The following is a 17904-nucleotide window of genomic DNA, read 5'->3' as shown; positions in this document are numbered from 1 at the left end:
GGCCAGCCAGATTGTAATTTCTGTCCTGACTTCTGAAGGGTCTGTGGGTATGAGCTTTGGGGATTATAAACCTTCGTTTTTCAAACTGCAGCCAATCCTTTAATAGAGTAGTAAAATCAATTTAAATGCATTCTAATTAGAATATTTAACGGACTCAGAATTTAGGATGGGATGAATGGTATCGAAGAAAACGTCAAAGTGAAACAAAAGTTAGGGTATTGCTTTGAGAAATGTTATATTTATGTGTGGATTACTGGGTAGCAAGTGACATGGAAAGTGTATTTCTCACTAAGGAGAGCGGTCAAACAAGTTTGAAAACACACATCTACATAATTTAGGTACTACTCAACTTAAATCGTCCAGGATCCAAAGAGGGTAGGAACATAAGAATGGAGACTCCCTAAGGCCCTCTGCTCGGCCTTGATTTTTCCCACTTCCCCGGGAGAAGCTCAAACTACCACATGTCCCCAGTGCTCTGCTGGCTCGGGCACAATGCGAAGGAACACAGCGCAGGGCCAGTCCTACGTTCCCCTAGAGGGCGCTGCAGAGAATCCGTTCTCCAAGGGTAAGACGGCACACGCGCCCGGAAGCATTTCCGCTCCGGACCCACTTCCGCTCCGCCGACCGCGAGCGCTCCTGTGACGTATTTCCGGCTGGCTGAACTGAGCTCGGGTGGCCGGAAAGGAGGTAACGTCACCGGGGAGAGCAGAGAAGCCGGGTGTAGCGCCGCCGAGAAGGCACTTCACCGGCAACATGTCTCATTTACCGATGAAACTTTTACGCAAGAAGATCGAGAAACGGAACCTCAAATTGCGACAGCGAAACCTAAAGCTCCAGGGTGAGATGCGCTGAGCTTCGCGGCGGCCTGGGTTGCGGAGGGAGCCAGCACGTGGTCCGTGGCGCTCTGCGGCGGCCGCGGGGCCGAGCGGCGCTGGTGGGGAGGCCCTGCGGCCCCGATGTAGCGCTGGCAGCGTCCCCACAGAGCGCGCGTGCTTGCGGAGCGTGGAAAGGCAGGCCGGGGCGGCCTCCCGTCGGGCCCCGCGCAGATGCCGACTCTCCGCGTGGCCCCAGATCTGCCGTTTCTGAGCAGCAGTTTGTCCTTACAGAGTTCGGGCAGGAGGCTTCTAAGAGTTCGTTTCCAGCCTGCCCCACTTCCACCCTCCCTTTCTGACTTCCTCACCACCTCTAGGGTCATCCCCAACCCCCGTTTCCAATCAGTCACGTGGAACTTTCTCACCTCCCCGCATCTTCCTTTCACATCATTTGTCTCGTGTCTCTGTCGCTTCAGAACAAGCTGGGTGTCGCACTTCACAGAACATTCCTGATACCCTTGCCTTCCCCTACCCACCTGCCCTCTGTTTCGACTCTTGAAGAACTTCATCATTTTCAGCTCCCAAAGTGACTTTTTGCATATATCATACGCATGTGCGTAATCTCGTGCCCTGTCTTCCTGTCACCACTAACTTTAGGTTATAAATTTCTTAAGAGCTTCTACGTATTTGCATCCTTAAAGACTTCCATGAAAGGCATTTTACCTGAATGTCACTTTTCTTTACGTACCTCATTTGCAGTCCTAACTTCCTGACAGTGGGTCAGACATCCTGAAGTTATGTTAACCTTTTTTGGTCCTGTGTAATACAGAAGCCCCCTAGGGCAGTGTTGGAGGCATAATGCCTTACACTAGCTGGTTTTCTGCAGAGATCAGTTGATTGAAAGAAATCCTGGAGGAGAGAAGAGGTGTGTGGGTTTTAGGAATAATGTTTTTGAAGTTCCCTTATATTTCCATTTCCTATAGAATAACAAAGCGTTGCTAACTACTTCTTAGTTAAAGGTAACAGATGATGGTGCTTTTTCTGTATATAAACAGGAACTTTTGTAAAGACAGTCTTAGGCGTTTATATATGATAAATATCAAGACAAATAAGTGGTTACATCAACAGAATTTTCAACTCACTGATGTCTAGGAAAGTATATTTGTCAGATACCTAATATTAGAATGTATATTTTGTAAGTAACATTGGCCCCATCTGTTTATTTAACCTCACTGAAGTTTTCCTGGTCCAGACTTTTAACTCCTTATGGACAGAGATGTGGTTTTTTAAGTTAAAAAATCAGTGTGGCTTTCCCTTTTTTTTTTTTTTTAATTTATTTGTCCTGCAGTAGAACACTGTAAAATTGGAAGTTGTCTTAATATACATGACAGGAAAGTAAAAACTAAATCATTTCAGTCCTGGAAGCCATGACATTTCTCATTTGGGATACCAGTGTTTCTAAGTAAACCTTTCCTTCTTTGTCAATATGTGTGTTCTGTTTTTAAACAGGGGCCTCAGCTGTGAACTTGTCAGAAACTCAAAATGGAGATGTGTCAGAAAGAACAGTGGGAGGTGGAAAAATTAAAAAGTCCCTAAAACAGTCTGTGAATGTGGGCTTGTCAGAAACCCAAAATGGAGACATCTCTGAAGAAGCAGTAGTAGGTGGAAAAGTTAAAAAATTCCTAAAACAGTCTATGAATGCAGGCTGGTCAGAAGCCCAAAATGGAGACTTACCTAAAGAAACAGTGGAAAATGTAAAAGTTAAAAAATCCTCCAAGAAAAATGGAGACTTACCTAAAGAAACAGTGGAAAATGTAAAAGTTAAAAAATCCTCCAAGAAATCTACCACGCTGACCAGTGGGGAAGCAGCAATACAGTCTCCCAATTCAGAATCAAAAAAGAAGAAGAAGAAGAAGAAAAAGAGAAAAATAGTGGATGATGCTGGGCCTGGTATGTATTGTCGTTGAACTTAAGCTATTCAGGTTTTCAAGTTATCATTCTGCTTTTCCTCTCTTCTTCTTATGTCCACATGACATGCAAGACTCCTCTGTACTTACTGGCATAGGAGAAACTAGCCTGGTAGCTAAAGCAAACATTGAGGGGGCCGGAGGGGACTGCAGTTTAACGTTTCTCAAAATACTGCTCTTCTTGGGCAGTTAACTATCTGAGCTTTTTATGATAAACAGAACGTACTATGACATAGTATTGGGCTGGCCAGAAAGTTCATTCGGGTTTTTCCATAAGATCTTATGGGAAATATTTTAGGTTTACCTGTTTCCAAAGAGAATTGTGGAATTACTGACACTAAAGAAATCTGGGCTGGTAGTAGAATCTGTCTTGGGTCTTTATGTGTCAAGTACTTTGCATTAGCGATTCTTTTCATTTACGCCTTTTTTGCCCCATTCCTTTTTCCTACAATAAATTCCTGCCTTTGAAAGGCAACTTAGTGATAATTTGGATATGCAAAGTGTATAAAATAGCAGTTAGGAAACTTCTGAATAAATGGAACGTTAATTTCCAAGTGAGTAGAATGGCCAGGACTGGGGAGGCAGGGCTATTTTCTTTTGCAAGATTCTTGGATTGAATAAGCTTAGGTGAAAGAATAGGCATTTTAATTGAAATGTGAGCAAGCAGAGATTTCAAGACAAGATAGAACAGGTGTCAGCAGACTATTCAGCCTTCTGCCTATTTTTGCAAATAAAGCTTAATTGGAACACTGAGATGCCCATTTTTTTACTTGGCCTTTGTGGTGATAGAGACCATATGGCCTGCAAAGCCTAAAATATTTACAGTCTGGCCCTTTATAGAAGTTTGCAGGCACTTGTGTTAGCATATCCTATTCATCTTTTGTCTGAAATAAAGGTTTCATTTAGAAAGACACTTTGAATTTTCCAAACATGCATCGCTGTCTTTTTACTACCTACAGGCTATAATACATTCGTAAGTTATGAGAAATCGTTTAAACAAAAAGTGAAATAAGATAGAGAAAAGCATGAGGATTAGATATTACAGTTTTGATTTAAAGTGAGTGTAATCCTATTCTAAAATGATTAGTGCCCTTAGGATTCTTGTTCTGAGTATGCCTAAGGAAGTGATATTATTTCTTCTCTCAAGCATTGAATCACAGGCCTGGGAGTTTAAATCCTGTTGGTAACCGTTAAGAACTGTTTTAAGGAAAACAGAAGTAATAAGCCTTGAAGACCAGCTGATAATATCCATGGCCTTTGAACGTGTGGGTCCTGCAGTGTTGACCATTTCCCAGAAGGGTGGTAGTAAGGTCCAAGGAAGAGGCCAGTCCTGGGCTACAAAGAGTCTGAGTTCTGGTTTAGGTCAATTCTGTTCTAACTAGCATCACTTACTGCCATAAACTTGTAAAAGCCCAGCATGGTAGTTAACCCATTTGGCCCAGAGTGGAACATTTAAGATCATGATGGGAGGTAAGACTGCAAAGGTAGTTTAAGGGACTATGTTACGAAAGTTGTGGATGTAGAAATGAAAAGCCAGGAGGCCTTCCCTCTCCTCCCCTCACCACTTACATTCAAGGAACAGGCCAGTTTCTATCGCCCAGCTAAGTAGATTGTTGCTCTTGCTTTGCTGTCTGCCTCTAGTAACATGAAGAGCCTTTTGTGTTTCTGTTCCCCTTTAAAACAAAATTAGCTTTTATAGAAAATTTGTGTTTAATGGCATAGGAGGAAAAACCGGTGCTTGTTACAAGTTATTTTAAAAAACGTTAATGACTTGCCCTTGTTTTTTTTCTCAGTAAAGTTTATAGAACTGGGTGTGATTAACATACTTAAATTGTTTAGTTCAGCTTATAAAAAATTTCTTGCTCACTTAAGATGGTATAATACATAAGTAGTAAGTCAGACAGAGAAAGAAATATTGTATGATATCACATATATGTGGAATCTGAAAAATAGTACAAATGAACTTACAAAACAGAAACAGACTCACAGACAGAAAACAAGCTTATGGTTACCAAAGGTGATGCGGGGTGGATAAATTGGGAATATGGGGTTAACAGATGCATGCTACCATATATAAAACAAAGAACAAGGATTTACTGTATAGCACAGGGAACTGTATTCAATATGATGAAAAAGAATTTTTTAAAAAGAATGTCAATATATACATATATGTATGTAGAACTGAATCACTTTGCTATATACCTGAAACCAACACAATATTGTAAATCAACTATACTTCAGTAAAAGAATATGTATTAAGAAGCCTAAAAAATAAAGTGTGTTGGCAAATCTGTGTGTCCCACTGGGTTTTTTAATATAGCCAGATTTTTTAATCAGGAAAAAGAGATTCTTAGCAAATTAAAACTGAAAATATGTTAAGCTTTTGAAAATATGCCTTTTTGCATCACACGTCTTTTATTTTATGGTCTCATCTGGTATTCTTATTTTAAGAAAAAAATTTGGGGGGGGGGCGGTTTGTCCTTTAATCCAAAGATTCCAAAAAAGCAAAAACTGAAGACAAAGGAGACTCTGAAGATGGTGCCCAGGCTCCTGAAGAAACAGAGAACAGTGTGGAGAAGCCAGACAATGAGGACGATGACAGCATGGTACCCAGCCTGCCCCTGGGACTGACAGGTAGCTATCAACGTTTTCCAGATAGATCTTCTCTAAAATGGCATGCCTCCTTGGATTATCGTATTTAAAGGTTCAGTTGTGGCATTTAATTTACCTGGAAAAAATAAGTATTGACAAGAAATGGTTTTATATCTAACTATTGCTTTTTATCATCCACGTTGTGTGCCTTAGTTCTTGTTGTTTCTTTCTCTATTTTTCCCTTTTCTTTATTTCTAACACTAAATATTTTGACATGCACACGAATAGTTCTTGGGGTCCTCTGTTCCTTTGGTTTGTCACTTTCTAAAGCTCACTCCATGTTGTAGGAAAATCATTGGCCCGGAAGTCTGGAGCCCAGAGGTTCAATACTGGCTCCATTACTAAAAGAGAAGGGTGAAATTAACCTTACTGAGGGGCTTGTGCCAGAGTCACCTCCTGTAGCCTCTATTTCTTTACCTGTAAAGGCAAGCGTTTAGGCTAGAATCAGTTGCTCCTAACCAGAAATGTCTAGCAGTTGCTTGGGTTGTTTGGTTTGGGTTTTTTGTTTATTAAAATAATTGAGGCCCAGCACCCAATCTCCATAATCAAAATTGCAAAGGTTTTGGCAGTGGTTCTCAAACAGGGTAATTTTACCTCCCAGGTAGGGTGACCGGCTCATCCCAGTTTTCCCATTCAAAGTCCTGCATCCCTTAAACCTCTGTCCCAGGCAAACCATGAGGGTTGGCCACCAATATGTTTGCTTGTCAGAACTGGGGGCAGGCTACAGGCATCCAGTAGGTAGAGGTCAATGATGCTGCAGGACATCCTATAATGCATAGGACAGCCTCTCGCAACAAAAAATTATCCATCCCAAAATGTCAGTGGTGTCAAGGTTGCCAAAACTTGGGTTATAGCCAGGGCACGTGTGGGGCGGGGAGCTCCCGGGTGATCCTGATGCCTCCCCGTGCTGGAGAACCACAGCACACCTGATATATGGGTACAGTCTAACCATCTGTGGCTACATCTGACTCTTCTCAGTTGTCTTTCTGGAGTGAGAGTTACTATTTTGATTGATTTCGTATTCAGTTTTTATTACACTGAATGCTTTCACTTTTTATTTCACATTTCTTAAACATTTCATTTCTCTCTGAACTCTCCCCCTGCAAACCACCCCCGCCTCTCCCCTCTCCCCTTCCCGCCACCTTGGCATTTTCATTTCATACAAGTCCCTTGACTGTACCACCTCTCCGTCTGTTATTTTGTTACAGTATAGGCTCTGGACTTTACATCACACGGCCATTAGCAGTGGAGAAACTACAAAGGTATAAGGTTTTTTATAGGAATGGTTGGGGTTTATTCTCTTCTTATTGGAAGAAGCTCTTCTAAGCTTGACACCAACCCAGTAATGTTTTCAATCAGCAAAACTAATTTAGGAAGCTAGCAATATTAAGTATTAAGAAAAGATAAATTTGCTAATGATAAACTGTCTTCTCTTTAGGAGCTTTTGAGGATACTTCGTTTGATTCTCTGACTAATCTTGTCAATGAGAACACTCTGAAGGCAATAAAAGAAATGGGCTTTACAAACATGACTGAAATTCAGCATAAAAGTATCAGACCACTTCTGGAAGGCAGGTATGAGTAACATTGAGGTTTGGGCATTAGTGCTATTTTTAGTGCTAGTAGTTTGGAAAGAAAATACTGGTATGTTCTATTGATCTTGCACCGTGTTGGGTAACATACCCAACCTTCGTTAAAGGCTTTAGCTTCTTTACTGATGTTTGGAGAAAATTGTTCACTTCTGTTTTTAGCACAGTTCTTATTTTTGAGTTAAGTATTTATAACCCACATGATTGATTTCAGTGGTAGAGAAGGTGGGGACTTTTTTCTTGTTATGATCCAGCCTCAGTGCCTAAAACATGTGTGATAGTACATGGTACTTGTTGAATGAGTAGACTAAATGTCTCTCTCCTTTTCCTTTTTATTTTTTAGGGATCTTCTGGCAGCTGCAAAAACGGGCAGTGGCAAAACCCTGGCATTTCTCATTCCTGCAGTCGAACTCATTGTTAAGTTAAGGTTCATGCCCAGGAATGGTAAGTCTGTGGTCCCATTGGTTCTGCCAGTATCCCACTGGAAGTCTGTTGTAGCTATTGGTGGACTCCTGGTGATAACTACAGTTTGACTTTCACTGTATATCCTCTTTTGCTTTTTAGGAACAGGAGTCCTTATTCTCTCACCTACTAGAGAACTGGCCATGCAGACTTTTGGTGTCCTTAAGGAACTGATGACACACCATGTTCACACGTATGGGTTAATAATGGGTGGCAGTAACAGATCTGCTGAAGCACAGAAGCTTGCCAATGGGATCAACGTCATTGTGGCCACACCGGGCCGTCTCCTGGACCATATGCAGGTAAGAGAACACTATTTTGTGGTCCCCATCTTTTGTCTGTGTGAAACATAAACTTGACAGCTAACAGTTTTTCTTTGTCCTTTGTCTTGTCAGAATACACCAGGGTTTATGTATAAAAACCTACAGTGTCTGGTTATTGATGAGGCTGATCGTATCTTGGATGTTGGGTTTGAAGAAGAATTAAAGCAAATTATTAAACTTCTGCCAAGTAAGTAGGTAGCATCTGCATGTGGTTTGCCGAGTAGCTGTTGGAAGTAGATGAGAGTTCTTCCTGTATGAAAACTACTAATGTCAGAATTTTAACTTAGCAAGTGAAGTGGTTGTGCCAGTCACCCTCAGATGTAGTTTGCAACATAAGCATCACTCTCACTAGTGACTTAATGCAGTGGTTTTGCCATTTGAGAGGCTGCCATGCAAGTTGAACAGTCCTAACGTACGTCTTGTTCCCGTCCGTCCCCGCCACCCCATCTCACATCTCCTGGGTAGCCATTGACTTGCTGCTTTCTGTGTTATGTTTGAGTGGTACATACCTTGGTTATAGTACTTGAAACATTGTAAACTGCTTATATCTATAAAAACACCATAGTTCAGTACATTATACAATTGTTTTTTTAATACTTCATTGAGGTATAATTAACATAATAATCTGTACATATTTTAAATGTATGATTTGATACGTTTTTGGCCTGTTTGCACCTCGAAACCATCACCACAGTCAATACAGTGAACATTTCCATAACCCTCAAAACTTTCTTTGTGCCTTTGTAATCCCTCCCTCTCACCGTCCCCTGCTTCCAACAGCTGCCATGCACATCTCTCTCACAGGTGACTATTGATCTGCTTCCTGTCACTGTAGATCAGTTTGCATTTTCCAGGGATTCATATGAATTCATATGCAGTGTAACTCTTTTTGTCTGGTTTCTTGTGCTCAGCAAATCCTTCTGTGATTCGTCTGTGCCGTTACACATATCAGTAGTTCTTTGCCTTATTCCTCAGTGACGTTCTAGTGTATAAATATGCCACAACCTGTTTATCCATTTAACTGTTGATGGACGACTGTGTTGTTAACGGTTTCAGTCTACTACAAATAAAGTTGCTATGAACATCCATCTACAGCTCTTTTTGTGGGCATATATCTCCTTTTCTGTTGGGTAATTACCTAGGAATGGAGTGGCTGGTGTATGTTTAACTTGTACCAATTTACATCCCCATCAGCAGTGTATGGAATTTCCAGTTCCTCCTGTTAAATCTTGAAATTAGGTAGTGTTAACCGTCCAACTTCGTTCATTTTCAAAATTGTTTTGGCTGGTCTTGTCCTTGGCATTTCTATATGAATGTTAGAATCAGTTGGTTAATCTCTGGGGATCTTGGGATTGTACTGAATATTGATCATTGATGGAAGACAGTGTTGAGTCATTCAGCACGTGAATGAGGTAGATCTTCGTTTATTAGCTCCCTAATTTCTCTCAGCAGTGTTTCAGAGTTCAGTGTACAGGTTTTTTCATATCTTGGTGAGATAAAGTTTTTCACTTAATTGTTTTCTTGCCTGATTGAGCTGGCCAGAACCTCCAGTATAATCCTGAATAGAACTGGCAAGAGAAGACATCTTTGTCTTACTCCTGATCTTAGGTAGTCTTTCACCATTAAGTATGATGTTAGCTGTAGATGCTCTAGATCTGTATGCCCTATATCAGACTGAGGGTGATCCTTTTGTTCCTAGTTTGCTGAGGTTTTTCTTAAATCAGAAATAAATGTTAAATTCTGACAGATGTTTTTTCTGTGTCTGTTGAAATGATCAGATGTTTTTTCTTTAGTCTGTTAATATGGTAAATTATATTGGTTAATTTTCAACTGTTAACCAACCCTGCATTCCTAGAATAAACCCCACTTGGTCATGGTGCATTATCCTTTATATATATTTCTGGATTCACTTTGCTAAAACTTTGTAAAAGGTATGAGTTGGGAAGTAAGCTCTCTTCAATGTCCTGGAGAGTTTATGAAATATTGATAATATTTCTTAAGTGTTCGATAGACTTCAACAGCAGAGGCCATTGGGGCTGGAGTCTTCTTTACATGAAGATTTTAACTATAATTTCCTTAATAGATACAAGGCTATTCAGGTTTTCTGTTTCTTCTTGAGCAAGCTTTAGCAGTTTCTTTTTCAAGGAAGCTATCCATTTCATCTTAGTTGTCAAATGTCTAGACATAAAGTTGTCCATGGTGTTCCTTTCTTACAATTTATAGTGATACCATGTCTCTCATTTCTGATAGTTCCACTGAGAGCGTTTTTAGTTGTGAAGCAATTCTAAAGGTTCCCTGAAGGATCTGGGTTATGTTTATGTGGGTGTGTTTCAGCCCGCAGACAGACCATGCTCTTTTCTGCCACACAAACTCGGAAAGTTGAAGACCTGGCAAGGATTTCTCTGAAAAAGGAGCCCTTGTATGTTGGTGTTGATGACGATAAGGCTCATGCAACCGTGGATGGTCTTGAGCAGGTACTTCTTGTCAATACCTTCAATTTTAAGGATTGTTGGTGTTTCCTTGCAAGTGTTTGGAGGATCGTCTAGGAAGCAAATGGGTTAATGAACTAAATATATCACTGCCAATTTTAGATGAGTAAAAAACATTTCGCTGTTTAATCATCTCTTGCGCTAAGATGTGAGGTGAGTTAGTTAGAAGGCAGAGAGGCTGGATTCAGGCGCCTCGCTGTGGAAATGAGGTGGCAGAGATCCAGACTGGGTTGATTAAAAATAGAGCTGTAAGGTTGAGTCTTGATGAATGATATGTTTCCTGTAACACTTTAGCTTAAAAACCTTTCGTTGGTTGTTTAGTTTTTAAAAATATATTCACCCAGCTTTGTTATCGTGTTTAGGACAGTGTGGTTATTTGCGATCTTGCTGTTAAGGACCTTCTAAAAATGAATCATTGATACACTTTGAGGGTTCTAGTTAATAGAGGTATTGGTATATTATGATTACAAGAACTTAATAACCAGTAGTCTCAGAAATATGGAAAGTATTTAGTATCCAGTGATTGTGGCCAATAAAAGGAGTCAGTAGTTAAAATTAGTCTTATTTTAGGAATGCGTTGTTATAATGAAGGCAGTAATTTTGCTGTAGGTGAGGCATAACAGTGTATATGCTGTATTAATCTGTGCTCTCCATCAAATTATATTAGTTCATGAAGCTGAAAATGTCCTTTTGATTATTTTGTGTCTGTTCACTTGAACCTCTCCTAGGGATATGTTGTCTGTCCTTCCGAAAAGAGATTCCTCCTACTCTTTACATTCCTTAAGAAGAACCGGAAGAAGAAACTAATGGTCTTCTTTTCATCCTGTAAGTCCGTGAAATACCACTATGAGTTGCTGAACTACATCGATTTGCCGGTCTTGGCCATTCATGTAAGTGATTATGATGAATTTATTAAAAACAGTTTACACTTATCGAGTTATATAGATTGTGGGGATTGAGGTATTGCTCTCTCCTCCAAACATAGTTCTAAGTAGTTTGGGCGATAGTGGGTGGCTGATCCTGTGTGGAGGGAGCTTTGCTGGGGGTGGAGGGGCGGGGACCAGAAAGGAGGAGAGGACGCCATCCCTTGAGGAAATAGCACAGGTTATGAACTTGAAATAAAGCAGGGTAATAGTTCCACAGTTCGGGGATTCTACATCGAGACCTCCCGCAAACAACTTCAACTTTTCTGTTCCAATGGATGTTTTGTTTTGATTCTAGGGAAGGCAGAAACAAAATAAGCGTACGACCACGTTCTTCCAGTTCTGCAATGCAGATTCGGGGATCTTGTTGTGTACAGACGTGGCAGCTAGAGGGCTGGATATTCCTGAAGTGGACTGGATTGTTCAGTATGACCCTCCGGATGACCCCAAGGTTCCCTGAGAAATTCCACATTCCACAGAATATCCCTTTAATGTGCAGTGACTGCAGTATTTCTCTGATGCTGATAGTGTTTAGGGCTTTTGCAGGACCCAAAGAGGGTGTGTGCGAGGAGATTTGAGAGGTGTCCGTGGGACTTAAGTTAGGATCTGTTAAGAGCAGTAGATGTCAGAAGGAAATAAAATTTGCTTACAGAGATAGATACCATTCTTTAGTATATGTAGTAAAATAAGTTTTATTGGGTATTTCAACAAACAATAGATTATATAAATTATCAGCCAGCATTTAAATATGTTTCCCAAAGCCCTTTTGAAGTTGAAGCACACTTAATAGTCATTTGATTAGATCATAGAATTATTGGGAATGTTCTGTCTAGCTTTCCTTGGCCCCGGGCATGGCTCTGTTACCTCTGTGGGGATGCTCCCTGCAGAAGGAATGGGGGACTAGCTTTGGGGAGCATGGTCACGGGCTGCGTGACGCCACTAGGTGGAGGTGGGCACCGTCTCACACTGATGTGCTGGCACACTGCCGTCCACTACCGTGCGAGTTCTGGACGTGCAGATCACCACGGGTTGCCATGGAAACCAGTGTATTACCTCGGGTTTTCTCTCTCCACCAAAGGAATACATTCATCGTGTGGGCAGAACAGCCAGAGGCCTGAACGGCAGAGGGCATGCCTTGCTCATTTTGCGCCCTGAAGAACTGGGTTTCCTTCGCTACTTGAAGCAATCCAAGGTAAAGACCTTCACTTGGAAAACCTTAAGCTGGGGACAGAGTCCTCTCGAGAGGAATTTGTTACCGGTGCACGTGGCCTTAAGCACCATTTCTAGGTGTGTCCGAGGAGTCCTGCGTCGTCGCCATGCTGTTCGGACGGTTGTTACAGCAGTTTAGCAGATGAGATTTATGTGGGTCGCCCCCAGGAAGTGTGAGCAGAAAACTATCCTCGAGGCCCCGTTCTTGAGCTCCGTGTCGCGCAGGGTGCATCCAGTCCCCAGTCTCCACTCATCCCCCCAGCCGTGTTTGAAACCTCTTCCCTCCTTGTGAGTGAACTCCCCCACACCGGTCATCTCTGCTCTCCTGCTGCAGCCTTTCTCCACGTGTCTTCACCCTGGTGTCTGCACCTCGCCCGAGGCCAAGGGAACCCATTCCTTCCTACCTCTTCCTCCCTCAGGCCCGTATTCGTTGACTCAGTCCCTCCCTGGCAGTTAGCTCTTTACCATCTCAAGTGACTGACCAAAAAAATAACTTCAACCCTAAACCCACTCTCCTATCACTAGGTCCAGCATGGCTACTGCCTGTCGCCTTTCCTCAGTCTGCCGTTTTGAAAAGTGGGTTATATTTCAACTCCTCTGATTTTGGTCTCCAGTCCGCCCTAATCGGGCTTTGGCCTCTCTCTTGCCAGGTCGTGAGAATGCTTGTCGGGCCTCCTCACTGGCACCGTGTCGCCTGGTGGATTGTCCTTCCCCCACTGCCCCCATCGTGGAGCAGTTCCTAGGGATTGCCATCAGCCCTTGCACTTTTTCTCCAGATGCCTGTTTCCTGGCTCTCAGATAGCCTCTGCTTCCGGTAGCTGCCGTCTCCTCTGGGAGGCCCTGCCCTCCTTCATGTCCCCCCAGCACGGGTGCTCGACAAGTTGTCTCGTCACTTACCTGTCTCCGCCCAAGGCTGCAGGCTCCCTGATGGCAGGGCCCATGATTTGGGCAGCTGTTCTTTTCCCCCAGCATCTAGCACCGGTCTTGCACTTTCCCAGTCATCTAATAAGTTAGAACTGCTAAGAAATATCCTTCCTGTAGGAGTTTGTGATCATTGTGACCTAGTCACAGGGCAGTGTGGTGTTGGAGAGAAGGGCTAGTGGTCCCTTCAGCTAGAAGCTTCAAGCTGCTTCATCATGTTGCATCCACAGAGATCTTTGTTTAGAGAAAAGGGCTTCAGTGATTTATTGCCCCTGCCAGTTTCTCGCCTTTTCTTTCAAGAGGGTTCCATAGTGTGATTCCTGTGCAGTGAACAGAGGGAAGGTAAGCCTTTCCCATTGGCATTGGGAGACAAGCAGATGTCTGGCCCATGGGATCCCACAGGCCTGTTCCCTTTCATCTCTTCAGTGCCTGACGAGCTGCAGCAGAGCCATCCTGCTTTACTCATCTGCGTGCTTTTGTTTTCTAGGTTCCATTAAGTGAATTTGAGTTTTCCTGGTCCAAAATTTCTGACATTCAGTCTCAGGTATGCAGGGCAGAGGGGGAGGAAGGGTCTTCCCAGCACCACCTTTGTAGTGTCTCATTGACAGTCGTTGTACTCTGAGTCTCCCTTTTCATAAAGTGAGAAGTTTGGATGGACTGAGTGATTGTTGCGGTGTCTTGTTGTGCTGGTGACCACATTCCAGAGCTCTCTATGTTGTTTCAGTCCGTATCTTATAATAATTTTGTCATTATTCTTAACTGCAGCCTGATTTTGCAGGTATTACAGAGCTTGGAGCAAGTGTATTGGAACAAATGTTTTATATGACGTGCTTTTTTATTTCATTAAAAGCAATATTTCTTTCTGTTTCAGCTTGAAAAACTGATTGAAAAGAACTACTTCCTTCATAAGTCAGCCCAGGAAGCGTATAAGTCATACATTCGAGCGTATGATTCCCATTCGCTGAAACAGATCTTTAATGTTAATAACTTAAACTTGCCTCAGGTTGCTCTGTCATTTGGTTTCAAGGTGCCTCCTTTTGTTGATTTGAGTATCCTTTTCTTTGTGGTTATGAATTCGTCCAGGCATTAAGGGACAGAAGCTTGACTGGGGGCCTTGGGGCTTAGCACTTGGGTTGGTGTGTCTGCTCTGGCCGAGGCCTGCAGGGCCCAGGCCTTCAAGCTGGTCACTGACCTCTTGTCAGTGCTCACATGGGGTGGGCAGGGGTTAATTGTCAGGGTGGAGACTACAGAAGCGAGACAGTTCATGGCTTTCAAAAAGACATCAGAATTTGAGTGGCAGACGGAGCAGGGGGAGTTGTATGTTCTGGGGAGAAGCTCAGAGGGGCAGGGCTTGGCGGTTGTGTGGCTTCACTATACAGGGTACACAGAGGAGCGGGATACCTTGAAGAAGGTGAAGACAAGATGGAACCTCTCAGAGGGCTCTTATCCTCTCAGTCATTGAAGCGTTTCATGCAAGGAAATTGCAAGACCAGTGAAAGAAAATCTAAGTGCTACTCAAGATAAAAGGCAAAGGGAACACGTCCAGTTGCTTCTGTTACGATATGTAATATGTGTTTTATTACACATTTTCAACAGAAGAAACAGCTAGCTAGAGTGAGGCCTGCTCGTTAACACTGTGGTAGAAACTCCCAAGGGGACTTGGAGGACCACAGTTTGGGTGGCCGTCCGCATCGTGAGCATCGAGTGAATGTCTGCTGTTGTGAAGACATGTTGAGTCCCCTTGTGACAGGAAGAGCAACTCCACTCGGTCAGGCACCTCTGAATCAGCTCCCAACAGAGGTGAAAGTCATTTTGTTTTGACACTGGGAGTATTTCTTAATGTGTTCCTATACACTTAGCGATTTACCTCTTCGGCTTCAGTGCGTGGAAAAATACAAGTATTGCACTGGGCTAAACATCTGCCCTGCTAGTTTTAGTCCACAGTCACGTGGCCACTCCTGGTTGTCTGGAATGTTCGCGTGTGTTTGTGGCCTGGGGAGGGGTGGTGGGGCCCCTGGGGTACAGCTGGCTGGTTCTTCTGCAGACGGTGGACTGGAGTCCTTGTCTTTGTGTTGCTTGATTTCCTTAACGTCCCCCTTTAGACGTGAACAGCAATGACGGCAAACTTAAAAAAAGGGGTGGCGGCGGTGGCTTCGGCTACCAGAAAGCCAGAAAAGTCGAGAAGTCCAAGATCTTCAAGCACATAAGCAAGAAACCATCTGACGGCAGGCAGTTCTCTCACTGAAGACACGCCTTTGTCCTGAAATGGATTTTTTTTTCTTGCTCTAACAAAGGAATTGTTGCTGTAGGATTTGGGACTCATCTAACAAGAGTGTGAATTGACTTGGGGCGCTGGCACTGATATTTCCAGTGGGTCTCTTTGGGGATATCAAACAGTTCAGTATTTCTTGATTGGCCAAGGACAGAGCAAGGGATCTTCTTAGTCTTTGTGATGATAGAATGTTTTTAAGTTTAAATCTTTTTTTTTCCAAACCTGGTGACTGTTCTAGTGTAATTCTTTTGGTACCTTTCCTTCCTGGTGTCTGAAGACTTGTATGGCTTAGGGTGCTGTGTCAGCCTGCCAGACAGGGCAGGTGACACTGGACAGCTGCAGTTATCTCAGTTTATTTTTTTAGTTTTGGTTGTTTCTTGGACCTTTAGTTGTTTCTTGGACCTTACTTTAGTAGTTTTCTGACCCCCTGCGGAAAATGCTGCCACGTAAAAGGGCAGAGGGCTTTGGGAAATACCTAAGAAGCACCTCCGGTTAAAGGTGACACTGTTTTTTTTATATGTGGGATTTTAAAACAGTGATCCTTTCTCCATTTCACTTTTTTAAGAGGAAGAAGTACGGGTTGTCATTGTTACTTGAGTAAAGTGCCCCAGCAGTCCTGACATGGAGGGTAGGGCGGGGATGGGATCTGAGAGTTTTGAGCCTCATTTACAGGTGTAATAATACTCTGCTGTTCTCCATTTGGTAACTTAGCAGACTTTTTTTTTTTAAAGGCACAGAGAGTGGTGACACTCCTCAGTCAAACTTGTTTGTTTGAAGTGGTTTGGAGTTTGGTGAGCCCTTCCAACTCTTCATAAGGACTTAGAAGGCAGAGCATCTTTTTGAGAAAAATTGCCTCTTTCAGATCCATGAAAGAAAAACAGATTTATGGTGAAAATTGAAAATGAACATACATCAGAATGAGCAACGAAGTCAGTGGTTTAGTCAGATGGGGTTATTTACTTGTTGTAGGAACTTTTGATTTCTGGTGTGTTTTATGTTTTATTTTTAGTGTGTTTTGTAACTACAGAATGGTTATTACATTTTGTAGCTATTTAAAACCAAAGTTGCTAGCATCATTTTGCTGTTGTACCAGTTCTTATTCATAGATTCCTATTAAATATAAGTATCAAATGTAGAAGAAACAGTGGTAAACAGCACTGCAGTAGGAAAAGGAAAGAATGATATACTTACTGTTCCACACCTGGGCCCGACCACTGTCCCCCTAGCTAGACATGTCCTGGGTTTCAGACCTTGATTGCTGGACTTCTGGCATTTAATAACTGTTTCTCTTTCCAGTAACTATTCTTTTTTGTTTCAGAAATAATCATGTTTCAGAAAGTACACAAAAGCAAAGAGAAGAATATTTAATCCCTGAACAGAAGTAAATACTGCCAATATTTTGATACATAACCCTCCAGTGTTTTGTATACATACTTTTTTTTTAATCAAAGGTGAAGTAAGTCATCCTTACCCACTATTTGTAACCATCTTGTTTCATAACATTATTTTCCTGTCATTAAATAATTACATCAACTTTGTATCTCATTCATTACTATGCATTAACCTTGCCTGGTCTGCCTGGATTTGAGTTCTGAATACCTGCGTGCCCCACACTGGCTCTCCTTGTCTCAATGTGTCTAGTGCCTGTTTTGTCATTTGTGAGAAGAGTATATAAACAAGGTGGAAAGATTGTTCTTACTGTGATAACGGCTTACTTCAGGACTTGCTGGGAGTCCTGTGTGAAATTCTGCTGGCAGGCTGGTCCAGCCTAGGGACATCCAGACAACCAGACTTGACCGACCTGGCCAGGATTCAAATGTGAGGGAGCGGTCACTAGAGTCAGATAACGAGGTCAGTGCAGCACCATCTGCAAGGCTCGTTTGCACAGAGAGAAGGCCTCCTTAGGTTCCTGTGCTAAGAACACAGCAGCTGCTGGTGGCATGTGTGCAGCCACTAACTTGACAAATGGGATTAAGTGGCTTCAGCCAGGAAGGCCAGGCAGCGTGGACTGGAAGCCAAGCAGGTCACTGCCAGCAAGTAGAGACCTTTGGGTCCTCTGGACTACAGGTGTGTCATTGCTATTTCTAAGTTTATTTTGGTCTTAGCTGCCCAGGTTAAAGCTGAATTTGGGATATCCAAAAAAGGATCTTGTTTATTCAAAAATACGTAGTGGTGGGACTTCCCTGGTGGCGCAGCGGTTAAGAATCGGCCTGCCAATGCAGGGGACATGGGTTCAAGCCCTGGTCTGGGAAGATCCCACATGCCGCGGAGCAACTAAGCCTGTGC

At 42.7% G+C, this 17904-nt stretch overlaps 1 protein-coding gene across 1 annotated transcript; it reads left to right on the top strand.

Moving 5' to 3' along the window:
* Nucleotides 1–647: 647 nt before the first annotated feature.
* Nucleotides 648–17188, top strand: DDX18 (DEAD-box helicase 18). Its single transcript, XM_079925237.1, has 14 exons — nucleotides 648–838; nucleotides 2322–2762; nucleotides 5273–5413; nucleotides 6870–7005; nucleotides 7363–7463; nucleotides 7584–7783; nucleotides 7877–7991; nucleotides 10139–10278; nucleotides 11022–11183; nucleotides 11515–11667; nucleotides 12295–12408; nucleotides 13834–13890; nucleotides 14218–14395; nucleotides 15449–17188. The coding sequence occupies exons 1-14, from the start codon at nucleotides 754–756 to the stop codon at nucleotides 15589–15591; spliced, it is 2166 nt and encodes a 721-aa protein (XP_079781363.1). The 5' UTR covers nucleotides 648–753; the 3' UTR covers nucleotides 15592–17188.
* Nucleotides 17189–17904: the final 716 nt, after the last annotated feature.

This window comes from Stenella coeruleoalba, assembly GCF_951394435.1.
Source record: "Stenella coeruleoalba genome assembly, chromosome: 6".
Classification (NCBI taxonomy): Eukaryota; Metazoa; Chordata; class Mammalia; order Artiodactyla; family Delphinidae; genus Stenella; species Stenella coeruleoalba.
Note: the sequence above shows the minus strand (reverse complement) of the source record. Positions and strands in the feature narration are given on the sequence as shown.

What these genes read in the sequence shown, in the direction of transcription:
- DDX18 (XM_079925237.1), top strand. Translation starts at nt 754, where the DNA reads ATGTCTCATTTACCGATGAAACTTTTACGCAAGAAGATCGAGAAACGG. An exon ending in AATTATTAAACTTCTGCCAA is followed by an intron (nt 7,992 to 10,138) that starts GTAAGTAGGTAG and finishes GGTGTGTTTCAG; the next exon opens with CCCGCAGACAGACCATGCTC. An exon ending in TTTCTGACATTCAGTCTCAG is followed by an intron (nt 13,891 to 14,217) that starts GTATGCAGGGCA and finishes TTTCTGTTTCAG; the next exon opens with CTTGAAAAACTGATTGAAAA.